The sequence below is a fragment of the Lycorma delicatula genome, chromosome 2 (assembly GCF_047948215.1).
Source record: "Lycorma delicatula isolate Av1 chromosome 2, ASM4794821v1, whole genome shotgun sequence".
In the NCBI taxonomy this organism is placed as follows: Eukaryota; Metazoa; Arthropoda; class Insecta; order Hemiptera; family Fulgoridae; genus Lycorma; species Lycorma delicatula.
The window spans coordinates 79,620,834-79,644,959 of record NC_134456.1 but is presented as its reverse complement, the minus strand read 5'-3'; the positions used below and the strand labels follow the sequence as shown (position 1 = coordinate 79,644,959).

General features: G+C 29.1%; 1 protein-coding gene across 9 annotated transcripts in view; it reads right to left on the bottom strand.

Moving 5' to 3' along the window:
* The window catches only part of Rbcn-3B (WD repeat-containing protein Rbcn-3B), a 409,024-nt gene that overhangs the window by 44,501 nt on the left and 340,397 nt on the right, over positions 1 to 24,126 (bottom strand). For all 9 annotated transcript variants that reach the window (XM_075355583.1, XM_075355582.1, XM_075355590.1 and 6 more), the window contains one exon: positions 2,443 to 2,631. In XM_075355583.1, the coding sequence (XP_075211698.1) occupies positions 2,443 to 2,631 (189 nt within the window). The remainder of the gene's footprint in view (positions 1 to 2,442; positions 2,632 to 24,126) is intronic.

The window sequence follows — 24,126 nt, the reverse complement described above, 5'->3', positions numbered from 1 at the left end:
TTTTCAAAAATGTATAAATTGGTAATGTGGTATGTTTGATGTAATGTAATAATTATCTATAAATATAAATATTAATCAACGTGCAATTCCTTCCAGTGATGGTAATGGCTGCTTATACTTTATTATCTAGTTATTTACTGAATTTTTCTTTCACATTTTTTCTGTTGCTTTTTCCTTATTTTTTTCTAAAACTTGTGTACAGAAATATCAAGTACACATCCTCGATGATTCTGATTTTCCTGAAATTTCAACCTTCTCAGAGATTTTACACTCTAGAGAATGAGGCCTGATCTGACCACCTCAGCCTGGGGTTTTTGTGCAATCCCCAGATAGGAAACAGGTAGAATCGTTGTAGTACCAACATGCAGAATCCCATCGTACTAAGCCCAATAAAGATGAAACCATTAAAGAAAAAACCAGCCTGCAGTTACTGTAAGATATTATCAGCAGTGCACCATTAATGGAATTACAGTGAGGTGACTGACACAATTCCCAAAGTATCTATTTGAGGAACATGCAATGATGGATAATGAATGAAGTAAGTGAAAAGGAAGGGACTCTCTCTCTGATTGGTTTAGAATCTTTCCCAAAAGCTTTTCTTCTTAATTACCATTTCTATCTCAAAATACTTTTCTCAGATACTAATACAAGATAACGTTCATTTAATTTTATACGAAAAATATTTTACAGTTTTTTCATCACTAAATCTTGTGAATAATGTCTTTTCCTTCAGTATTCCAGAAAACTGTAAATTTAATGTCTGATCGAGAGCCTGAGCACTGATTTCTGAAAAATACTTCTTTCAGTTAACTGCTTAAAAAACTAAAACTATTTTAGCCTTCACTATTTTAGAGTTTGTAACAATTTTTATAGATATTCAGAGAAAATTATTTTAAATAAAATTATATTATTCCTGAATAATAAATAAATAAAAACCTTATTAAACGTTGTTACATTCAACAAATTATTTTTATTTATTTTATATGGGAAAATATTTTAGCAACACCAGGTAAAAGTCTACAAATATTAGGTGAATTCCTGCATTCAATTTAAAAATATAATTTCGTACAATACTTGTTAAAAAAAAAAAAAAACAAGCAGAGGAAACACCATACACACAAGAAAGCAGCAAAAATGTTTTTTGTTCCAGTTTATATAGCTGAGAATAGACTTATAATGTTATTATGTAAATCAAAAAAGAATAAGAGAATTAAGTCCTTTAAAGGTCAGACTAAATAAGAATTCATAATTAAAATAAATATCTAAGTAAGTATTTTTTATTTTGATAAGATCATTACAGTTTAATATGTAAGAAAAATGTTTTTATGTAACTAGGTGATTAATTTTTTTTTCTTTTTATAATATTTCTAGAATAATTTTTCTTTATATTAAAAATAAAATTATTTTCTGGCTAACAATGTGCAATTCCTAGTTTATATTGTCAATTTTATAAAATAATATGCATGTAATATTACAAAAAATGCATAACTTTTAACCAGTAAAAACTGAAATTGAAAGAAAATTCTTTATTTAGACTGTTCCAAACTCAATAAGTTTAGAAAAGGAGTCAGAAAAAGGTACTATATAATACTGAATGGAAAAATATACTACAGAAACTCTTCAAATGGAATAATTGCAATCAGTTTATGTTTGCTTTCATTCAGTGAACAGAGTACATTTTTATGTTATTTAATCTCATTTAGTACTAAAAAATTTTTTTATCCAGTGTACTTGAGATGTGACATCATCCATTCATTAAAAATACTTTAATGTCTGTCTTCACCCTCCAATTTTTACATTTAATACTTGGAATTTTTTTTTCATACCTTGAAGAATCCTAAGTAACTTAGGATTCTTCAAGGTATGATTTGCAAGCTAGTTCTATTATTGCCATTTTACCAAAAAGGGTGTCTAACAGACTTTAATATAATTTATATAAACTATCTGCGTATTGGAACAGCACAGATAGCTATTATCTTTTGAGAGAGAATACAGTTGAAATCCAATCAGATTAACCGTACTTTAACCCTAACAGTTCCTTTTCTGACTAACTTCTTTGTACTAGTCCTCCTCTTCTGACTAACATTAATCTTCTGACCAATTTCAGTTGCTGGGTTCTAATTAATAACAAATCTAGGCCTGATAATCCATTGATGTATCTGCTTTAAATACATTCAATCCATGAGCAAGGGATGCAGATGCTAATGGTCTTCAAATCAACAAAGCTATTTTACATATTTGGTGACTTTTGGAATATTACATAAATAAATCAAATAAACATCAATACTGTCTTTTTAACATTTTTTTTGTGCCACGAGTCAATAAAATTCAGAATAAATTTTCCCGTAGAGGAAGTAAAATTATGCAATGTAAATTAAAAGTGATTGATAAAACTATTAAAACTACAGCCTTGTAAAACAAATTTAAGTAAATTAGATTTACCTCCTTTTGAAAGGACTCCAAATGAAACTGGAACCATTGGTCTTAACAGACCTAATTTTCCTTCACAGACTAAATCTAAATCAGGGTCGATTCCCCACGCATGTAGAAGAGATAACAAAAGCTGTGCTATCTCCATCGTAAGATTTGCCTCACATATTTTTGTTCGACTGATTTCATTACCATTTCCACCTAAAGAAAAAACAAAAAACTCCAATCAATCAAAGTGATATTTATTTATATCAACAAATGCATACATAATGGGAACGAATATATTTTAATAAGTGCAAATAAAGAAACTTCAGATATCAGCAATAGCTGATATGATTGATGATCGTTGATATCATGATCGCTGAATGATGATTCATTTGATTCAAAAATTGAAAATACAAAATAGTATTAAAAACATCCACCACAAACATATTAATGAATTTGCAAAAGTAAATTAGTTTACTGCATTTAAAAATCTAGCATCTAGTCATATAAAAAAATTATATAACAAGGGTAGGAACTTAAAAAATTAAAAAATGGTGACATGAGAAGGTATTTTCATCAAACAAAGGATTTTCAATGTTTTATCTAAAATATTTTCATCTGCAATTGTTAAAAATAACAAATTATAAATAAAAAAGAGTACAGCTTAAAATAATAATTTTGTAGCATTAAAATAATAATTTATAAATATAAAAAAGATAAAAAATATTTAAACACTAGGTAACTGTTAAGATATTAAAAATAGTAGAAAGTAATGTATTAGAACAATCTACACAGAAAAAGATATGAAATATTGAAAACAAATATAACTAGATTGTTTTAAAGGCCAATTCAATTAGTTTTCATCCTTTGCTTCTGCTAGATAATTAGAAAGCATTTTATCTGTATATCAGGATGATTTTAATAGAATATGATACACAATTTTCTGTTCATAACTATGATGCAGCTCTTTCCACACAATGAACACAACTGAGGAAATGAATTTAAGCAACTAAAGTTTCCTTTCAGTTTAAGGTAATAAGGAAATAATAGTTTAATTTTTTATTTTCTAAAACGTTTTTATTATTTATCACAATATTATTGATGTATCATAATATGATATATCATTTGTTCTCAAAGTGGGCAATAACGTCCCCCTGTGGGTGCTGGAGGCCTTCAGGGGGGCAGTAGAAGGTCCACAGAAAATTGGGGGCGTTCAGGCGGTCTGTGAAGGCGATGGCTGATATTCTAAAAAGAACGCAAAAATGATGTTTTCCTGATATTTTCTACTAAATTAGTACAAAAAATTAAAGGGACACCTATATTATATGATAAAAAATTATTGTATTCCAACTACTTTAACTTTGCAACTAAGAGGCGAATAGAAAAAAGACAAATAAAAAAATAGTCTTGAGAGACTAATAAAAAAATTAAAGCTTGAATACTCTACTTTATGACAGTGCACTTCAGATTTAAAAAATCATGAAATTAAAAAAAAAATCAGTGAGAAGAAAGGTTTTAAAAATTTGAACGGTTTTCTTTGTGTTTGATCGAGCGAATGGGGAAACGAAACTTTTTCAGTAAACTGCATTAAAATCGTTTAAAAGCTTAATACTAGCTTTAATTTATTTTTTTTGTTGTCTACAGTTTTTCTGCACCGAAATATTCCAATTTAAAGAGAAAATGCCACTTTTGTCTTTAGTGCTGTATATCACCAGATTTAAGCAACATATTGATACAAATAAATATGGAAATCAAAGGCTTTTGTTCTAGCTTTAATGAAAAATTGTGAGGTCTTAATGTAGCGTTGCAATTTTTGGGTTTTGTTCATTTTGTGCCGAGGTATTGAAATCTTTAAAGATTGAAAATGTAACATATAACACCCGCTCTCAGCTTGACCGAAGCTCATGTTACAGTCTCAATCATTAAAATTGAAAGTCAAAAAGTAGCGTATTCAAGCTTTAATTTTTTTTTATTCCTCTCTCTAAGCCCCTTGGTTGCAAAGTTAAAACAGTTTGAATACAATCATTTTTTATCATAATATATAGGTGTCTCTTTAATTTTTTGTACCAGTGTATAAATGTAGCAGTAGTACGAAATAAAAAAATAAAACCGATTTGTATTGTTTGTTATACAACCACTTTACTAAGGCAAGTTCGAATCTTCCTTTGTTCTGTGTAGCAGTTACCAAATGTGTCATTTTGACGAATACTTATAATAAATTTGTCAAAACAAACGAGTATTTATTATATACAAAGCATTATATTTAATTATCAACGAAGAAATGAAGAAAAAGCAACAGAACATAATATACTACACAAAATAAAATTAAAGTTGTTACATATTTTTAATTTTTGAACACGAATTATAAATAAACATGTACCGGATATTATATGTTTTTATACCGAATTACAGCTTACCCTGTTTAAAATCCCGTTTAGTTTATGAATCGTGTAGCATTTCTCACGCGTTTAAATGATTAAATCATCAGTGCATAAGTCAAATTTTATATAACTAAATAAGTATGAGTGAAACAATGCGATTTGTCCAATCCTGCATGAATTGACAGGATTATCGGTGCTTGTTCTAACTTGATCAGTACGAATTCTGTCACACACAATAAACGAGTAATTGCATGTTTATTCCTGTCGGCGCGTGTTGTATTTCAAAACTATATAAAGGCAGTAATAGTTTCTTTTATTTTCATTAGCATTTTCCCGTGCAACGATAGCAGGTTTTTTAAAGTCAATCTTTTACTCACGTATTTGTGAAGTCAAAACCATGTCGGGAGCAAAAAAGAACGGCAGTACAGTGCGGAATATATTAAATACGGATTTAACGTAAATCCCACAAATCCATCAACGCCAGTGTGCCTTATTTGTAAAAAAGACCTTTTCAAATGAAGCCTTCCAGGCTACGAGATCATTTTAATAAAATGCGCTCAGATAAGAAAGACAAAGATGTGGCTTATTTTCAAGACCTGGAAAAGAAGTACGTAGCTCAGCCAACTATATAAAAACATTTTTCAGTGGCTTCCAAGCAACAGAATGACGGACTTCGAGCTTACAATACCTCATTGTTAATTGCTAAAACAGGCAAACCACACACTGGTGGGTAAGATTTAATTTTACCGGCAGTAAAAGAAGTAATAACCACTGTGCTCCATAAACCAGCGGTAGATATCCGAAAAATTACTTTGAGCAATAGTTCTGTGCAAAGACGAATTTATGAGATTGCTGAAAACATCGAAAAATCATTGTGTAATTAACTGAAGACTTGCCAATTTTCAATTCGGTTGGATGAGTCCACTTTACCAACTAATAAAGCACTGTTGATGTCATACGTGAGGTTTATCAAAGATGAGAAAATATGTCAAGCACTATTATTTGTTAGATATTTAGAGACAGGTGCAAAGGGAGAAACCATAAATAATACACTGGAAACGTTTTGTGACGAAAGCAGATTCTTTTGAAGAATATTAGGTCAATTGCTACCATCAGTAGAAATTGACGTAAGCCGGAGCGCCACCGCGCTCCGGCTATGACAGGGCGTCACAAAGGCTTCATAGCGTACTTAAAAAATAAAGTTCCAGACGTGCTTGGTGTACTTTGCGTCATTCATCGCCAAGATTTAGTTGCGAGAAACCTGAGTGAACGCCTGCATACATCACTGCAATACTTATCAGAGCAGTTAATAAAATCAATAGCAACTCACTAAATGACAGATTATTTAGTCAGCTTTGCATTGCAATGATGAAGATTTCAACCGCTTACTGCTTCACACAGAAGTGCGCTGGCTATCAAAAGGTACTTGTCTGACTCGATTTTACAATCTGTTTGACTCTTTGATATAGTTCCTGGAAAACAAAGACACAGAGTTGCGCGACAATCTCATTACATCAATGAATGATATTGCGTATTTGACAGACCTATATAAATTGTTTAATGATGTTAATCTCCAGCTTCAAGGCGGCGACTTGAATAAAAAAAATGTCGTTGCTGCTTTGATAGCCACACTGTTATTACACAAGAGAAATATTGGCCGACGTGAATTTAATAACTTCCCTAATTTATCAGCAATATCCTTCAACAAAGACGACTTGCTTGTTTACTGCGAACACTTGGAGAACCTCCACGGTGATTTCAAAGAACGATTCCAGGACATTTTAAATATGGACAATATGTTGGATCCTTTTTTAAATGTAAACACAGCAGGATAATCCCAGTTAGAAGAACAACTTATAGAACTGACAACAAACGAAGAAATAAAAATAAAATTCAAGAATAGCTACCAAGAATTTTGGTTGCAAAAGCCAATCCCGCAACTGTACCATGGATTATGGTTCATTGTTCCACGATTTCTGATAGCATTCCCATCATCGTAATTGTTTGAACGTGGATTTAGTGCTGTAGCAACGTTGCTAACCAAAAGGAGAAATCGGTTGCATGTTATCGAACGCGGCGACTTACGGCTGTTTTTAAGTAAATTCGAGCCTGATATTAACAAACTCGTTAAAGCACATCAGATTCATCATTCACATTAATATAAGTGTAATTTTTCAATTGAAAGCTTTGTTTTAATTATTGTATCGTTATATTGAATATACTATCACTATTGTTATTATATAACTATATAGATACAATTGTAATTTTTTTAAAAGCAATTTTAGTAAAAATACTTCCAGATATGATTAAATGTGCATTTTAATTGCTCTCATTTAAAATGTAAGTTTCAACTCAGAAATAAGATATGCCACGTATAAAAACAATAATTACAATTGCTGTTTGTAAAATCGCAACTTAAAAACAGCAATTGCAATTATTTTTAACAGATGGTAAGTTAAAAAATCTTGGGGGCGTTACAAATTTTTTTTCTCAATGTGGGAGGTGGGCGAAAAAGTTTGAGAATCAATGCTGTAAATGGAAAACAATAACACATGTTTATTTTATTTAGTGTTAAGTGACAAATAATAAAATAGTGGAATATATTTAAAGAAAAGTTTTAATTATATATTTGTAGTTATGATGCATATAAAGTTCCTGACACTTTTTCTGGTAGTAATTTTAGTCACTAGGACCAGTTTAGGTCTAGGACTGAAAGTCTTATCTATTTATCCGCACATACGAGTACTTGCATCAGAATTTTATGTATTATATTTTTTCAATCAGATGAAGAAGCTTGGTTTGTTTGCTGTACGTGCTCACATTTTTATTTTGAATCGAGTGCTTCTTGGCAAAATGAAACAAAGCAACAAACTGCATTTGCTTGCCTTATTTTTTGGAAAATTTCCTTTTTTGTGTTAAAAAAAATAAAGCAAATTTATCGCTATTCTTTTAATTATTTTTTCATTGCTCTTGCAATATTTACAAAAATTAATTTGTAACTTTTACAATTTCGTTGTAAAAGTTTTTGTTGTTAGTAGGCAAAATTCATGAACGTTATTTAATTAAAATTGGCAAAAACATTTAACAAAATCATATGTAATGAAATATAAACCATGTAATATTTTCGCGGAGAGTTAAAGTAAATTTTTTCAACTTTGTTTTAAAGCCAACATTTTTGGAACATACCTTACTTTTCTAAAACAGCTAAGTCGGCTAAAAGTTTAGAAATATATATGATGAGGTCACACAACCTAACCTGTCCTTGAGATATAAAGCTAAATACATCACTATATATATACATATATATATATATATATATATATATATATATATATATATATATACAAACATATAAAACTTGATTCTAATATTTTTAAAATCAGGGACTCAAGATACCAAGTAATATAAAAATCTGAAGGAGTTATGTTTTCTCAATAGCAATAATTTGTTACATACTCAAACTGAAAAAGTAAAAATAACTGATACTTTTCTAAAATCTGATGATATATCATTTCGTTTATTGTCTTTTTTTTTGTAATAACAGTTATCTGTTGTGCAGAGATTACTTTCTAATTACTTCATGTGTGACCTCATTAAAAAGCTTTGGAACCAAATTATTACTGGTTTTATTGCTTCTAAGTTATCTTAAGTTAAATCAAAATGTACATACTACTTTAATTTATACTAAAACACTTTCATTAACGGTGCACAAGTCAAGGCTTAAAAAATATTTTAATTTTGTTTAATCCCTGCAATAAAAACACTGTTTTCCAATAAAATGTCTTTCCTTTCTATTTTCTGTTTAGCCTCCGGTAATTACCGTTCAGATAATACTTCAGAGGATGAATGAGAATTATATGCATGAGTGTAAATGAAGTGTAGTCTTGTACAGTCTCAGCTCGACCAATCCTGAGATGTGTGGTTAATTTAAACCCAACCACCAAAGAAAACCGGTATCCACGATCTAGTATTCAAATCCGTGTAAAAATAACTGCCTTTAATAGGACTTGAACGCTGGAACTTTCGACTTCCAAATCAGCTGATTTGGCAATAAAATGTCTAATATTTCTAAATTAAACCTTCTGTTAATAAGATATCATTTAATTAAATTAATGCAAATTTTCTGTTAAATCAATATCGTACAAGAGAGTTTTTTCTGTGGTTGATTAAAATATATCTGATGATGGTGTCGAATATATGACTTATTTTTTCTGTTAAAACAAAAGCTAGAAGAGGTTCTAGGTCTATACTTACAGAATTCTAAAATAAAGCTCTGTTAAGAAATCTAATATTGGAAGATAAAATTTCCACGAATAGAAACTTTCAATTTTTACTCGAAAGATCGTTCTAGTTATTTAATTAATTTGTTACATAAATAAAAAAAGTTCATTTAAAAAGAATAAGGAGACCATGATTTAGTTTTAAAAGAAATTAAACACGCAAACAGCAGTAATAATATGTCATGGTATAGTAATTAGTAATATGATTATGCTCATAATAAAATAATATTTACGGACAGTCTTAAGTTTACAGTTTTTAAGTTCCGTTACATAATACGTTCCTATTATTTATAATAAATTACCTACAAATAAAAATATAAAATGAACTGCAGTTATAAAAATGTCTATTGTACAAATTATTGTTTGCAAATAGTAAAAGTATCTATCAGTTTTGGCACACTTTCAGTTAACGCAATACAGAAGTAACATATTATCGTACATATTTGTACAACAATGAAACAATTTTAAATTTACTTACGGATATTTTCAATAACTAAAGTAAATTTATTTATCTAAAAAAATATAATATAATAAAAACATATACAAAACCCATACTTTACATTAAATAAATGTAACAAAAAGATTGGTTTTTATACAGTTGTCAAGCAACTTAAACGGAAATTACATTAATTGTATGAGATAATATAATATTAAGTATTATGAAACTTAATACAGAACACGATAATACATTGAAAAATCAATCTTGTTGCTTTCAAAGTGCGGGTACCCTTAGAACAAAACATATAAATATGCATTCACCTGAATGCTAAACACATACACATATGTTAAAATAAATAAACCTTGATTAAAATCAGATCCTATTAATAAAAAAAAAAAATTATTTGAGATAACTTTGCTTGTAATTTAATTCAGTTGAATATGTATTTATACAATCTATTTTTGATAAAGCTTTTAATCAGGTTTTTTTTTAATATGTTTTCATATCAGCTTTTGTATCTAATACGATTTTAATAATATTCTCATACAAACTGAATACTAAATTGTAATTAAATAAACAATAACCTTATCTTAGTAAAAACATGAACAAAATATTACTTGACTGAACTATTATTTATTTAATAATGGATGTTTTATTTATCTAACTAATGTTTCAAACATTTTATATACGTCTGCTTGTATGCTGTCATTTAAAAAAAAATAAAAATATTTTTCTTTAAAATATTAATGGATATGCACTACTAGATATTGTACATTTATTTAAAAAAAAAAAAAATATTATAATTTAAAATGTTCTTTAAACGAAACTAAAAAAAAAAAGCTGACTACTGTGGATTGTAATTAAAGCGCTCGTGTATACCGTATTTAATGGCGGTACTAACGGCGGCGGTCGGCGCTAACTAAACTAATTTAACTAATTTCACAACTTACATAGAACAAATTTCGCTTGTATGGTCGGCAGACTGGTATAGCCGCGAGTCTTAATGAACAAGGTACCGAGTCAACCGGGCGATCGAGTTCGAGACCCAGCCAGACCGAGTTACTTTTATACACTTTAAATATTATTCATTTATTTAATTCTACCGCTCAACTGTGACGTCATAACATAGCAGGCGACTACAACAGCATTTTTTTTTTTGGGTGGTAAGCGCGATTTTGCGGAAGTTTTTAGAAAAATTTTTTAATTGTTAACAAATGTGCCTAAGAAATGTATGACTTTAATTGTGTGAAATCTCGAGATACTGAGGGTGACCTTGCTCAACAGCCTAACCCACTCGACCTTTTTAAGTTATAAATTTAATCGCATCAATGCCCCATATATAGAAGTAATCTGACCAAGTTTGGTGAAATCAGTCCAGTAGTTCTTGACCGATTTTTGGCAACACTGAACACATACACGAACAAACGCGAAAATTAACATCCAGAAAATTTCCATCCGGTTTTTTGGGTTCCTTAGGTGTCAAAACATAAAGATCAGGTGAAGACCGCATATGCCCAAATTGGACCGATTACATTACTTTCCCTTCAAGAGCTATAGAGCGCTATCTAGACGGTTAAGTAATAAAATTAAAATTAATTATAACTTATAATTATGGCACATTCGTCTATCGACCTCTTCAAATCAAGATATCATAGGAGGAAACTGCTATGTCAATCTCAAAAACTAAAGAAAAAATATTTAAATAGTTCACTAATTTAACTATTTGCAAGAGAACAAACAATCAAACTTGAAACAAGTTACATCTTAATGTAAAGAAAAATATTACTTTTCAGTCAGTCATTAAAACAAATAAACAACACAGTAGAAACATTAAACTAATGTTTTATTAGATATAATCAATAACAATTTAAAAATGAAATTATAAAATTACAAAACAGAAAGTACATTGCACAAAATAGACAAGAAACAAGATAAAGTAATAAACATAAAAGAAAAAGGAATAAAACCTGATGAAAATATCAGTTTAGAAATTGAAATCGAGCAATTAATTATTAGAACAATTAAAGTCAGATTATTATATACGAGGCTCGGTTGATAAATTTTGCACACATATTTGCGTAGCATGGGAACGAAGAGAGATATTGGAATGAAATAAAAATGAATAAAAGTACAATAGCTAGGTTAAAAAATTTAGTATTTATTTTTCAATATAATCCCCGTTTACATTGATACAATTTTCCCAACGTGTGACAAGTTTTTGCATGAAAAATTCTGGCGGTATTTCTCGGATTCAAGTGGACACAGCTTCCTTCACCTCATTGTCGGTAGTGTAATGATTACCTTTACGAACCCTTTTACGAACCTTTTACGAACGTTAAGGGAAGAAGTGGAAGTATCACGGAGCCAGATCCGGCGAGTATTGCGGATGCGGAATAGGCTCAAACTTCAGCTTGCGGAGAGCCATCAGACAGTTTGCGCGGTACCCACCCGTGCAGACTTTACGGTAAAACAATCGTTCGACAATATGGCCTACTCGTTCTTTAGATATGCCTAACTGAATAGCTATGCGTTGCTAGGTGATTCGCCGTTCACTTTGAAGCAAATCGTCCACCTCCTTTCGATGTTTCTCGTCAGTCACAGAAACTGTTCGTCCGCTGCGAGGTGCGTCCTCAGTTGTCGCTTTATCAGCTTCACATTTGCGAAATTTCAACGCCCACCTATTCACAGTACTCATGTGAACAGTTTTACTACCGTAAACTGCTTTTAAACGATGAAAAATATTCGTAGGATTCACATTTTCTGCTGTTAATAATTCGATCACAGCGCGCTGTTTTAACCGTGTTGACATATTGGCCGTACTAGCCTCCATTTTACCTGCTATTGAAAACAAACGGTAAACAGATTTCAACGCAGTATTGCAAGTTTGTACAAGGGGATTTTAGCTGTCATGTGCTGCCACGCCCAACTGAATAGTACCTTTTGTCTTCGTGTAGCACGCTAGTGTGCAAAATTTATCAGTCTAGCCTTTTAGCATAAAAACTGTTAAATGGGGAAAAAATAGCTGGAAAGAACATTTAAAAAAAGGAATTAACTGGAATTCATTTAACAACTAGATTTATATTTAAATTGTTAAACGATACTCATCAGTAGACAAAAAGGAATTAATTAAAAATAAATATAAAAATACCAAAGAAAACGTACAGAAAATAAATAAATATAGAAACAAATTAATAAACAAAAACTACAAGAAAATGTTTAAAGCCTTTTTTTTTTAGCTTGAACTGTCAATAGCTAAGTCGAATAACACTTTGGTTTGGCTACTTTTTTGTTTCTTAGATTTTCTCTATATGTTTTACTTTTATTTTTTTATATTTACTTTTAATTCATTCCTGTAGACGTTCTGATTATTATTTAATAATCAAATTTTCACCTAGTTAAAATTATTATTATTTTTTTTAAGCATTTCTAGAATGCCTAAGTATTATTTTGTTTAAATAATTGTTTAGCATGGCTCTTTCTTAATACATATGGCTCTTTCTTATACATAACAGAATACATGATACAGAAATTATAATTTAAATTAAGAGAGAAGATTACCAATATTACAATGATTTGTAATAATCTGGAAAGGTTTAGAGATGTTTTTCTTGTTATTCATTTTACTGGTTTTGTAAAATTAATCAGTGAAGTCTATTATTTTATCCGATTCAAAACTCTGAATATTTATTTCATCCAAAGACACAAATCATTTTTTTTCCTCGTATTAAATTAAAAATACTGGATGAATACTTTTGTGATACGGTCCACCAATCAAGGTTTGTTTTTTATTTACAAGGGAGTATTGTGATTGCGAATATCCATTTTGACTAGTTTCGGCGTGACGTTTGTACGTACGTACGTATATATCTCGCATAACTCAAGAACGATTAGCCGTAGGATGTTGAAATTTTGGATTTAGGACTGTTGTAACATCTAACTGTGCACCTCCCCTTTTGAATGCAATCGACTTGACCAACGGTGTCCAAAAAAGCCCAACATCCGAAAAAATAGGATTTTAGACTTTTTCTTAAACAGCAGTCATAAGCCCTCGTTGAAAGTTTTTCAACCATATATCATAAGTGGTAATTATTTTCATTGATTTCAGAGTTATAGCCAGATAATACTTTAATTAATGAAATATTTTGATCTTACAAGGGAAGGCACATCGGTTCGAATCCGACTCTTCTTTTTTTTAATTTTAATATATTGATTTATTAATAGTTATTAACCTCCAATTTAAAAAAACAAAAACCAAAAAAACAATAAATAGTAATAATAATAATAAAAAAAAAACAAATGAGAAATTAGTGAAATAAAATTGTATGTACTTTTCATTTAAAAAAAAAACGTGTATATATAATCTAATAGGTGTCCACATCAAATTTTTCAAATTCATATTAAATGAGATTACATTCCTAGCAACAAACAAGAAGTTTTAATAAATTCAATATTTAAACATTTTTTTAATTTTTAATTAAAATATTTCTGTGAAAATTTAACCTTAAATTATGCATTCTTAAACAATATTCACACCTCTATGATAGCGTGAAAATAAAAAGTTACACGTCCTAATATAAATGATAAAATTATTTTTAATTTAAAGAATATTCTGGACTTTTCGTTTTGTTATCTGGTAGGCTTATTGGCTGATATGTACGAGATCTTGTATTTGATTCCCTGGTGTAAACTTGGAATCATCAGCATAAAGTAATATTTTCAAATAAGTTTTTGAAGGTTTCAGAATCCCTTCCCAATAAATAAAAACAAAAATTTACTTGTTTTTAACATCAATTACATGTAAGATTCAAAACATCAATCAAATATGTAAAATATTCATGAAATACGGTGTGTATGGTACAGAATTTCATTTCTTTGTATTATTTTTATTTGTATTGACATGAAATTCCACATACAAATTACTTTTCAAATTAATGAATTTAGCTAAGTAGTAAAGGTTTAAGGTAAAATGCTTACTTTAATGATACGATTCTTATTTTATCTTGACGAATGCATCAATGTATTTTTCATAAAAAAGATTAAATTTTTATAATTATGTCTGGAATAATATTTTATTAAAAAATGTGTAATGTTAACAAATGAAATAATTTTTATGAACGAACTGATGATGTAACTCAAAAAACGCCTTCAATATAAAATAATAATGTATCTTTAAGGTAAGATTAATATATGATTTACACAATCAAGCAAAAAGGAAATGAAATCACAATAAATGTTCAACAATATTATTGTCATGTATAATTAAACTTAACATCAGTCGTTCGGTAGAATGACGCCGGCGAGTTTGTATACACCGAACGACTTATTTACTCATCAATAATTTTGATGAAATATAACTACATATCATCGCAGAAATAGATCTTCTTAATGAATATAGGAATTTTTTCGATAAGTATGTGATAATCTTTGTAATTTCAAGTTTTTAAATTTGAAAATGTGGAATTTTTGTTCTAACCCCGATTTTTCTTCTAACCCGTTTACGAATCGCGCCGCTAGATAGCAGTACTTGATAGTACTAGGTAGCGTACAAAAACTTTGTAATGTATACTCGAAATAATAAAATTTAAAAGAAGACATACTACAGCTTGTTTTAATAGTAAATACTCTTACGTAAATGACAGTACTGAAGATAAAACAATTTTTTTAAGTCCTATCACTTCATTAAAAAAAAAATAAAAATATTAGTTTATAACTGATTATACTAGTTTTATTAAAAAAGAAATAAATAAAACAAATATTGGTAAAATTTGTATTCTACAATTAGAACTGTTTGGTGGCGCTGGGGGCCGTGATATTTCGAAAAATTGTACATATAATGAATATATATATATATATATATATATATATATATATATTCATTGCTTTATATTTATTTAGAATTAATATTCAACTTTTTACAATTTTGAAACCTGTATTATTTTATAATTTTGTGTCAACACTATTAAAATATATATTTTTTTAATAATGCTGAACCGTTTTCACATTATTATTGCAATTGCTGAAATCAATGAAAATAAAAACTCAAATACTAATATATAACTAAGTATAGACTAGAAAAACTTCCTGATATGAACTAGATCAGCAATCAGCATTAATTTCATTTTTACTGCAGTGATAAAAAAATTTGCAATCATGAAGATCTAGTGCTTTATTTGATGAGAAGTTTGAAGTTGTTTTTTCATAAAAATGAGAAGAATATTATTATTAATAGACGACTAGTTATTGACTAGACTTGATATACCGTCTAAAATTTCACAGAATTTAACGAATGAACAGAAAACAGATGATATCAAAACTTCCAAAACAACAAAATTGTTAAGGTTTCGACCAGAGTTTGCCGGCAATTGAAAACATCAAAAATCGAAAATCAAAATTCAACAATTTATTTGTTTATAGTTGTTCAAAAAGACATTGTCCGAATCAAAAAAGTACAGATATGTATGAAAGTCGAGATAATAATTGTTATATATTTTTCCTACTTCATTTTTTCAAACATAACAATATACACGTTAAATATTTTATTCCTATATATTGAATATTAAATATTCATAAATATTAAATATTTTATTCCTCTACTAATATTGTAACTAAATGATAGAACTATATTTGTACAAAACAAATACGAAATCATCGAGAAATAATTGGAGATAAACAATATTTTTACATACTTGTATATATACTTAATAACACAAATCATGTAATAAAAAATTCGTCAAATTTTCTCAAATAAGTTGATTGAAAATGCAAAAACTCTTGCCGGCCCGATTTTATACTTTTAAGAACGAATTTCAACGAAACTTCATAGTTTACCCTTAACATTATTTATTGATATACGCAAATGCATTACGATCTCAACAACTTTGTCCGTTACGGCGAAAAAAATTCTATAAAGAACAATAATCAAATTCTGATTTCAATAAAAAGATCACTTAATGAACAGAAGTGTTGATCAAAGATCAATATTAGAGGCAGTATGGGTCGTTGTGACAATTTAAAGTGAATGTTACACACATTATTATGTGAACTAATTATATCATTCGTAGGTTTCTATTGATATATTTATCATATGTTCCTGATAGTTAAAAAGCCACACAATATTTGTCATATGTATTTTACCTTTAATAAAATGCTTCCTTCATATTTTGAAAATTCAAAATGACGAATCATTTCTAATGTCACCTTCACTCTAAAGTATCATAACTACCAGTACTCTACCTCTGTGTATTAATTAGCTTGGAAAAAGTTAACTTATTGAATAAAAAAATTATTAAAACATATTTCAATTTTGTGAACGAAATTTACGTTTTGTTTTGCAATGAATTATACAACATTTTTTATAGAACAGAATTAATTTTTGAAACAACGAAAATTACGAACCGTTAATATTTTTTCATCTAATTAATTAATTATTTTCAATGATTGAATAATTTGATACCGTCATGAATTTAGAACTAGAGAATGATCACTCATATTATTTACATTGTGAATTATAATCTTTCAAAGGCAAGTAAAGAAGTAGAAAACTTACTTATGGATCATGAATTATTAGGATTTATGAAGTTGTTTAAAGCATGAAATCGGGCCGGCAAGAGTTTTTGCATTTTCAATCAACATATTTGAGAAAATTTGACGAATTTTTTATTATATGATTTGTGTTATTAAGTATATATACAAGTATGTAAAAAAATTGTTTATCTCCAATTATTTCTCGATTATTTCGTATTTGTTTTATATTAAAATAGTTATATCATTTAATTAGAATATTAGTAGAGTGGGAAGAAAATATTTACCGGTGTATATTTTTGTGTTTGAGAAAATGACGTAGAAAAAATATATAACAATTATTATCTTGCCTTTCATACATATCTGTACTTTTTTGATTCGGATAATGTCTTTTTGAACAACTATAAATAAATAAATTGTTGAATTTTGATTTTCGATTTTTGGTCTTTTCAACTGACGGCAAACTCTCGCCGAAACTTTAATAATTTTATTGTTTTGGGAGTTTTGATTTAAGATAACTATTATATATTATTATATAATATATAAATACAGTTATATTACTTAGGAAGATTTTTTTTTAAGTAAAAAAAAAAATCCTCTTTCAGATAAAAATGTAATGAAAATAGAAGAATTTCATGTGAACATACAAGAAAACAATGGAAAAATTTAATATGCCGGAGGATATGGAAGGTAAAGCAGGAGCTCATCCAATATTCATGTTTTATATCAGAAGCCAAATCTTAAAAAGAAGCAGGAGCAAGGGCACTGAAGGCGGGCAGGCGGGCGGCAGGCAGAAAATTTCAAGGTGACACAAAACCTGTTCGGGTGGAGACCATTATAGTACACAATATTTATTTATGGTATCAATTTTATTTGCAAGGTCACTAAAGGTGAAATATTTAAACAATAAATTCCCTCATTAAGAAAATTTTTAAATGCATCTCACCTAACTGTACAAAATAAAACTAGATTCTACTAATAAAAGATAAAAAGAAAAAACTTTTTGCAACCTAAGAACTTTAATGGAGTGCTGCCAGTTAAATAATAAAAAAATAATTTTCTAAAATAAACAAAAAGGAAATTATGATACAAAGAAAAACCTGAGTCACGTAACATTATATTATTTAAATGAAACTAAATAAAATTTCTATAATCATGTAACATATACACATCAACAAAAATATTTTAATTAAATATTCAAACAGAAAAAAAACTTAGACCAACTTAAGTTAATAATAAACAATAAACACCCATTTACAAACATAAACAAAACACACACACACACACACAAAACAATCTCTCACTCACTCTCTCTCTCTTTCACAACATAGATCAATACTTTTAGTTTCATTTTACATATGGTATAATACATATTATTTTTGGTTTACTTTGTTTTGAAAACAAATATGGTTAAGGTAGAGAATAATGAAAAATCTGCTGTTTTTATAAAAAAATCAAGATAAAATATACAACATAATTTGAGAAAAATTCTTAAATATTCATAACAGGCTGATGGCAAGCTACAGTTGATTTTTTTCTACCTTTCAAGGCTGATGAAAAATTGACTTTATAGGTAGAAAAAAAGTGAGGCCTGAACATAATTCAAACCTAGAATTATAATAGTTCTAATTCAATCAACATTTCAAACAAAAAGTCAAAATACAATCAATCCTAAAAAAAAAAAAAGAAGTAATTAGGAGTGAGTCAAACATAAAAAAAGAACACAGTTTAGCAAGGATACGAATGCATATAGTATTAATAGGTAGTTAAATTTTTTTCGATATTATATCTAAAGAAAACTTTATGTGTGTTTTCTGTCAATTGCTACTTAAGATTTGGTCCCATTATCGTTTTGAAACCCTGAAGAAATTAAAGTGACCCTGTAATCGGTACCGCACCAATTTGATGCATTCCTTCTGAATCACTGATCTTAAATTTTCAAAATTTATAGATCTGAAAATCTTTTCATATTGCATGCACAATCCTTTCAATAAAATAAAATGTCCTGTATACAAGTCTATTTTTCACAAATATCCTCTCAATATTTTGAACCAAACAAACTGCAAACTTCAAACTTAATATAGCACACACTTTCTTGGTTTTAATGAAGGTTCTTGGAGTAGTTTTTCCATATTCTGAATTGCTTTGTCAGAGATGTTCTCTTTTGGAAAACTAAATTCTGATAACACTGTACTAAAATTTGGGTATCACGTTTTAGTCGATGTGTTACTCTTTGTCCTTATTTACTTACCCGCTGTTTCAGTCTTTTTTAGAAAACGGAATTCTGCTTCCAATCCAACAAAATTTGACGGACAAGTTTTTTAATTATTCACCCGAATCATTTTCTTTAAAACATTCAGTAATCCACACATTTGTAAGCTTGTGGTAAATATACTATCGAGACATGATAAACACAGTTCGACTCCCAAAAAAACTCACATAAAATGTGTTTAAATAATCCAAAAACCTTTATTTTTTCATCGGTCATTTCAGTAGATGACTTCTTAAAAACGTTTAAGCACAATTATTCTGATTTATATGTAAAAATGACACTGGTTTCCTTATAATTTGCATTTTCTAATAATTTATTAAGTCACGTTATTTTTTCAAGAATACATAATTAATATTAGGGAATTTTATTTTGCTAATCCTCCCTTTCAACAAATAAACGCAACGCAATTTTAACAAAAACAAAAGAAATTATTACATACCTACATACGTGCAGATATCTGAAATTTGGAATCGGACATAATTTTCCAGTTGTAATCTACATACATATATACTAGCCGGCCCGTCTAGCCAGAAACTGGACCCTCGGAGCTCAGGTCAGCCTAGGCGAATCCCGAAGCCAACTCAGGGGCTCCTCTGGGCCTCCCGAGGCCAACGGGCCTACCTCATGGCCGCAGAGCTCGTTTCCAATTTGCCAGGGGGACCGGCGACCTGGACACCGGTAGGGCTTGCTTCGGTCGTCATTCCTATCTACCCAGAGGGCTCCATACCCTGAACCCCCGCTCTGTGCGTTATTTTCATGGTTATCAGAATAATACTGATAAATAATAATCATAATATTCAGGCTTTATAAAAACGTGAAAAAGAAACTAAATTACACAGTAAGCACACCTTTACGACAAAGAATTCATAACTTATTTCTTTGCCATGGTGGTAGAAATATAATAATGAAGTAAAAGGATTAATATATTCTTTCCTGAATGAATATCTTTAATTCACAACTTCAGCCTCCTTGGGGACGAAGAAATAATAAATATTTTTAATATCTTAAGCTTTAACGGAGGTAGAGCCTCGGTCGATGGCTTAAAAACTACCCTGGGATAACACGATAAACTACAAGTATTTGAAATTAATACTTGTATTTTTATACAAGTAATCGTCCAGCTGGTCCTCGCGTGATGCGATAACACACAGACAAACTTTATATATATATTAATCCGAATAGAGGTCAGTTAGAAAGAAAGTGTACTTGATGCACGCTAAAGTAAGCCTTCACCTACTAACAAATACCTCATTTCAATTTTGAAAATTAGACGATTTTGCAGAAATATTACATAATGGGGATCATCCCATTGCACGTTTCAAAACAGGCACCCCGTTTGTTACCAGTTTGATGGTGATGATTGGTCTAGCCTCCCACGAAGTGCTCAGATATCTCACCACTGTAGCCTCACAAGCATTCCCCACGGGAAGCCCATGATTGTTAAACATAAAGTTTTTAAATCTATTTAATATTATTTTATTTAACGTATTTTTAAATCTATTATTTTTTAAATATTATTCATTCGATTGATTCGAATCATTCAGTTCAAACCCAGCTCACACAGTGATAAGAGAATCATAGTTCACAGTTCATTAAAGTTTGTGCTTCCACCGATAAATCTCCACTACTACATGTAGATATATACATGCCCAGACTAACTGTTAATCAACGCCCAGCAAAAACTACTGAGGAAAAATTGATGTAAATTTGCATACACATTCTTCTTACGGTGTAAGTGCACACTAATAAAGGATGTTTAAATTTCGAGTTAAAATGTAGTAAAAATGAAATTTGTATTTTTTTAATTTCTCGATAAAAAGTGAGGATATCAACTTGATTTTTGATGTGTGTGTAATCTTCATATTAATATCTAAAAACCAATTTCTAAATTTTTTGAAACTCGACCATGAAAGGGGTGAATAAAAATAAAAAGATTTTGAACAACGATTACAAATTTTCTCCATTTCCGACTCTAAAATATTTAGTAGAATTGGGCTTGCAAATACTCTTCAGTTATAGTATTATCGAAAAAAAACAATTTTCGGGTGTTCCTGAATCTCCAATTTTTTAATGGATGCGAAGGTGTACGGCGCGGCGGCTCTACCAACACAGCCACTGTCACTGTTACTGTATGTGCGATGCGAGTGCCTCCGGTTACTTAACTAAAAAAACGTAAAATAAAAAGAGAAACGAAGTTACGTCTCCTAGTGGTGTTTTTCTGGTAACGCTAAGAACCATGAAAAATTCAATTTAACCCGTCCTTCTTACGGTTAACCAGCTATAACTACTATTTTTAAGACGGAGACTGACTATTTTGAAACCAGCATTCTTCAAACCACTCAAAGATTCGGGTCCTGGATAGATCAAACTGTTGCTCTTAAGAGATTTCAATATTTTAAAAACTGAACGGGGGTTATTTTTTTTTTAATCATTATTATTTTCACAAGCGTGAGTTTAACGAACATAGAGGGTCCAGGGGGCAGAGCCCTTTGACTAGATGGGAAGGGCCAACGAACCGAGCCCTGACAGGCTAAATATCCCCTGACCGCGACGGGAAACGCAAATAACCATATACCCGCGCGGGCGAAACCGCGACGGGATGCTAGTTAATAACTAAAAAAATAAGTATATGCAGAAAAAAGAATATTTAAATGCATAACAATATTTAATTATATATAAAAAAAAATTAATAAATACCGTAAAACTAAATAAATAAATAAATTTAAAAAATTCTTAGATTTTAATAATACAAATAATTTAGTAAAAAATTTCCAGAATAACAATATTATAGTACGTAAAATAAAATAAATTAAAAAAATAATCAGCAAACAAAAAAGGCAAAAACCACAAATAAATGTATATATAATGCATAAATACATAAATAGCATGCGCACAATAACAAAAAACCCAATGAAACGAATTCGTTTCCTGATATTTTAATTAATCTTATTTTACCAAAAAAGGTGTTCAACATGATCTTATAGACATTTATTTTTATACTATATAATTAAAATAATGTAAATTTTAATAAGAAATAGATGATAATTTAGCTTATTTTTACACAAACCATGCTAAAGATTAATGCGCTCTATAAAAATTAATATTTTTTAAAAAGCAAAACAATGTTCCTAGTAATGTAAAGTCATTTTATCTGTGAAGAATCAGAGTAAGGTTTTAAGTTAATGGGCAATCAGTAAAATAAAAAATAGAAAAATATATATTTACATATAATACATGTGTGCACGATATTACAGTACGTAAGATAAAATAAAGTAAATAATAAACGGATAACAGAAAAGGCAAAAACCACAAATAAATGTATATATAATGCATAAATATATAAACAGCATGCTCACAATAAAAAATAGGGTGAGAAGAAAAGATACATATGTACATTTGCATGTTTTCTCTTAAATTATATGCAGGCTGTGTGTAAAAGATATAAAGTTAAAGAAAGAGTGGGCAGGTAAGAATATAACAACAGATAAACATGATGTATTATCTACCTCATATGGATCTGGTGGAAAAAATATTCTCTGATATATAAAAAAAAAAATCTATGTATAAAAAATGTCTCAAGAAATATTTTTCTATAAATTAATAATATTATTTCAACAGTTTGTATCTATCTCCAGTTCAATCTCATCATGAAGAAATTTATACGGTCACATTTTTAGTGGAAGATATTTTAAAGACACTTTGTACACTTTTTATTTATTATATAGTTTTTAATTATGCATTCTGAAAAAAGATAAAGCAGTAAGGTTTCACTTTTTATTATTATACTTCTCTCAGTAACCGCTTTTATAAAACAAACTCCTTAAAATATATTTCCACTACAATATGTTTAGTTCTGATTAATTCATATCTACAATCCCTGGAGATTAGCCTAGTATATGTGTTCATATAATTTATTAAAAATCAACAGCAATTTTAAGGTGGTTTTTAATTGGTTTTTTCTTACCCAACTTGTTCTTTATTTGTTACAGTTACATTTAGCAGCGATTAACAAGAAAAATTCAACTTAAAAGTCGTTAACAGAAGACATTTTGATGGCGTGTTTATGATTTTTTTTTTTTTAAAAACAATGACAAAATTTTTACCTTATTCATTATTTGAAAAAGCTCACTTTAAGCATAAAAGATTGGCTGCTTATGCTAGATGTGCAAACATAAAATATTTTTTTTTAATTTAAAAATTTTTTTAAAGTGTGGACACCACATAACTTCCTTGTTGCCTATTAAATTACATATACACATTCTTTTAAAATGAAAAGTCATAAAATTTTATTTCATTAATGACGTCTGATATTTTTTCATATTTTGCTTTTTTTTATAGTTATTATTGAATTATTTATCGTAAATTTTTTTTGCAATCGGAGGTTAATAATTGCTAAAATCAATATATTTAAATTTTAAAAAAAAGTTAAAAAAGGGAGATGAAGTCTGATTCGATTGAATGTGCTTACCCCTTGTAAGACCCAAATATTTTATTAATTAAAATTTTATTTGGCTATACTCTGAAACCAATGAAAATAAGTAGCAGTTATTATATATCGTTGAAAACCTCTCAATGAGGGCTTACTATTGGAGTTAAGAAAAAGTCCATTTTTTTGGACAGTCGATTGCAATCTAAAGGGGAGGTACACAACTAGATGGTACAACAGTCCTAAATCCGAAATTTCAATATCCTATGGCTAATTGTTTTTGAGTTATGCGAGATACATACATACGTATAGACATCATGCCGAACCAAGTCAAAATGGATATTTCCTTTAGTTCGTACAAGGAAGTGAAAAACAGTTGTGCAAAATTTAAG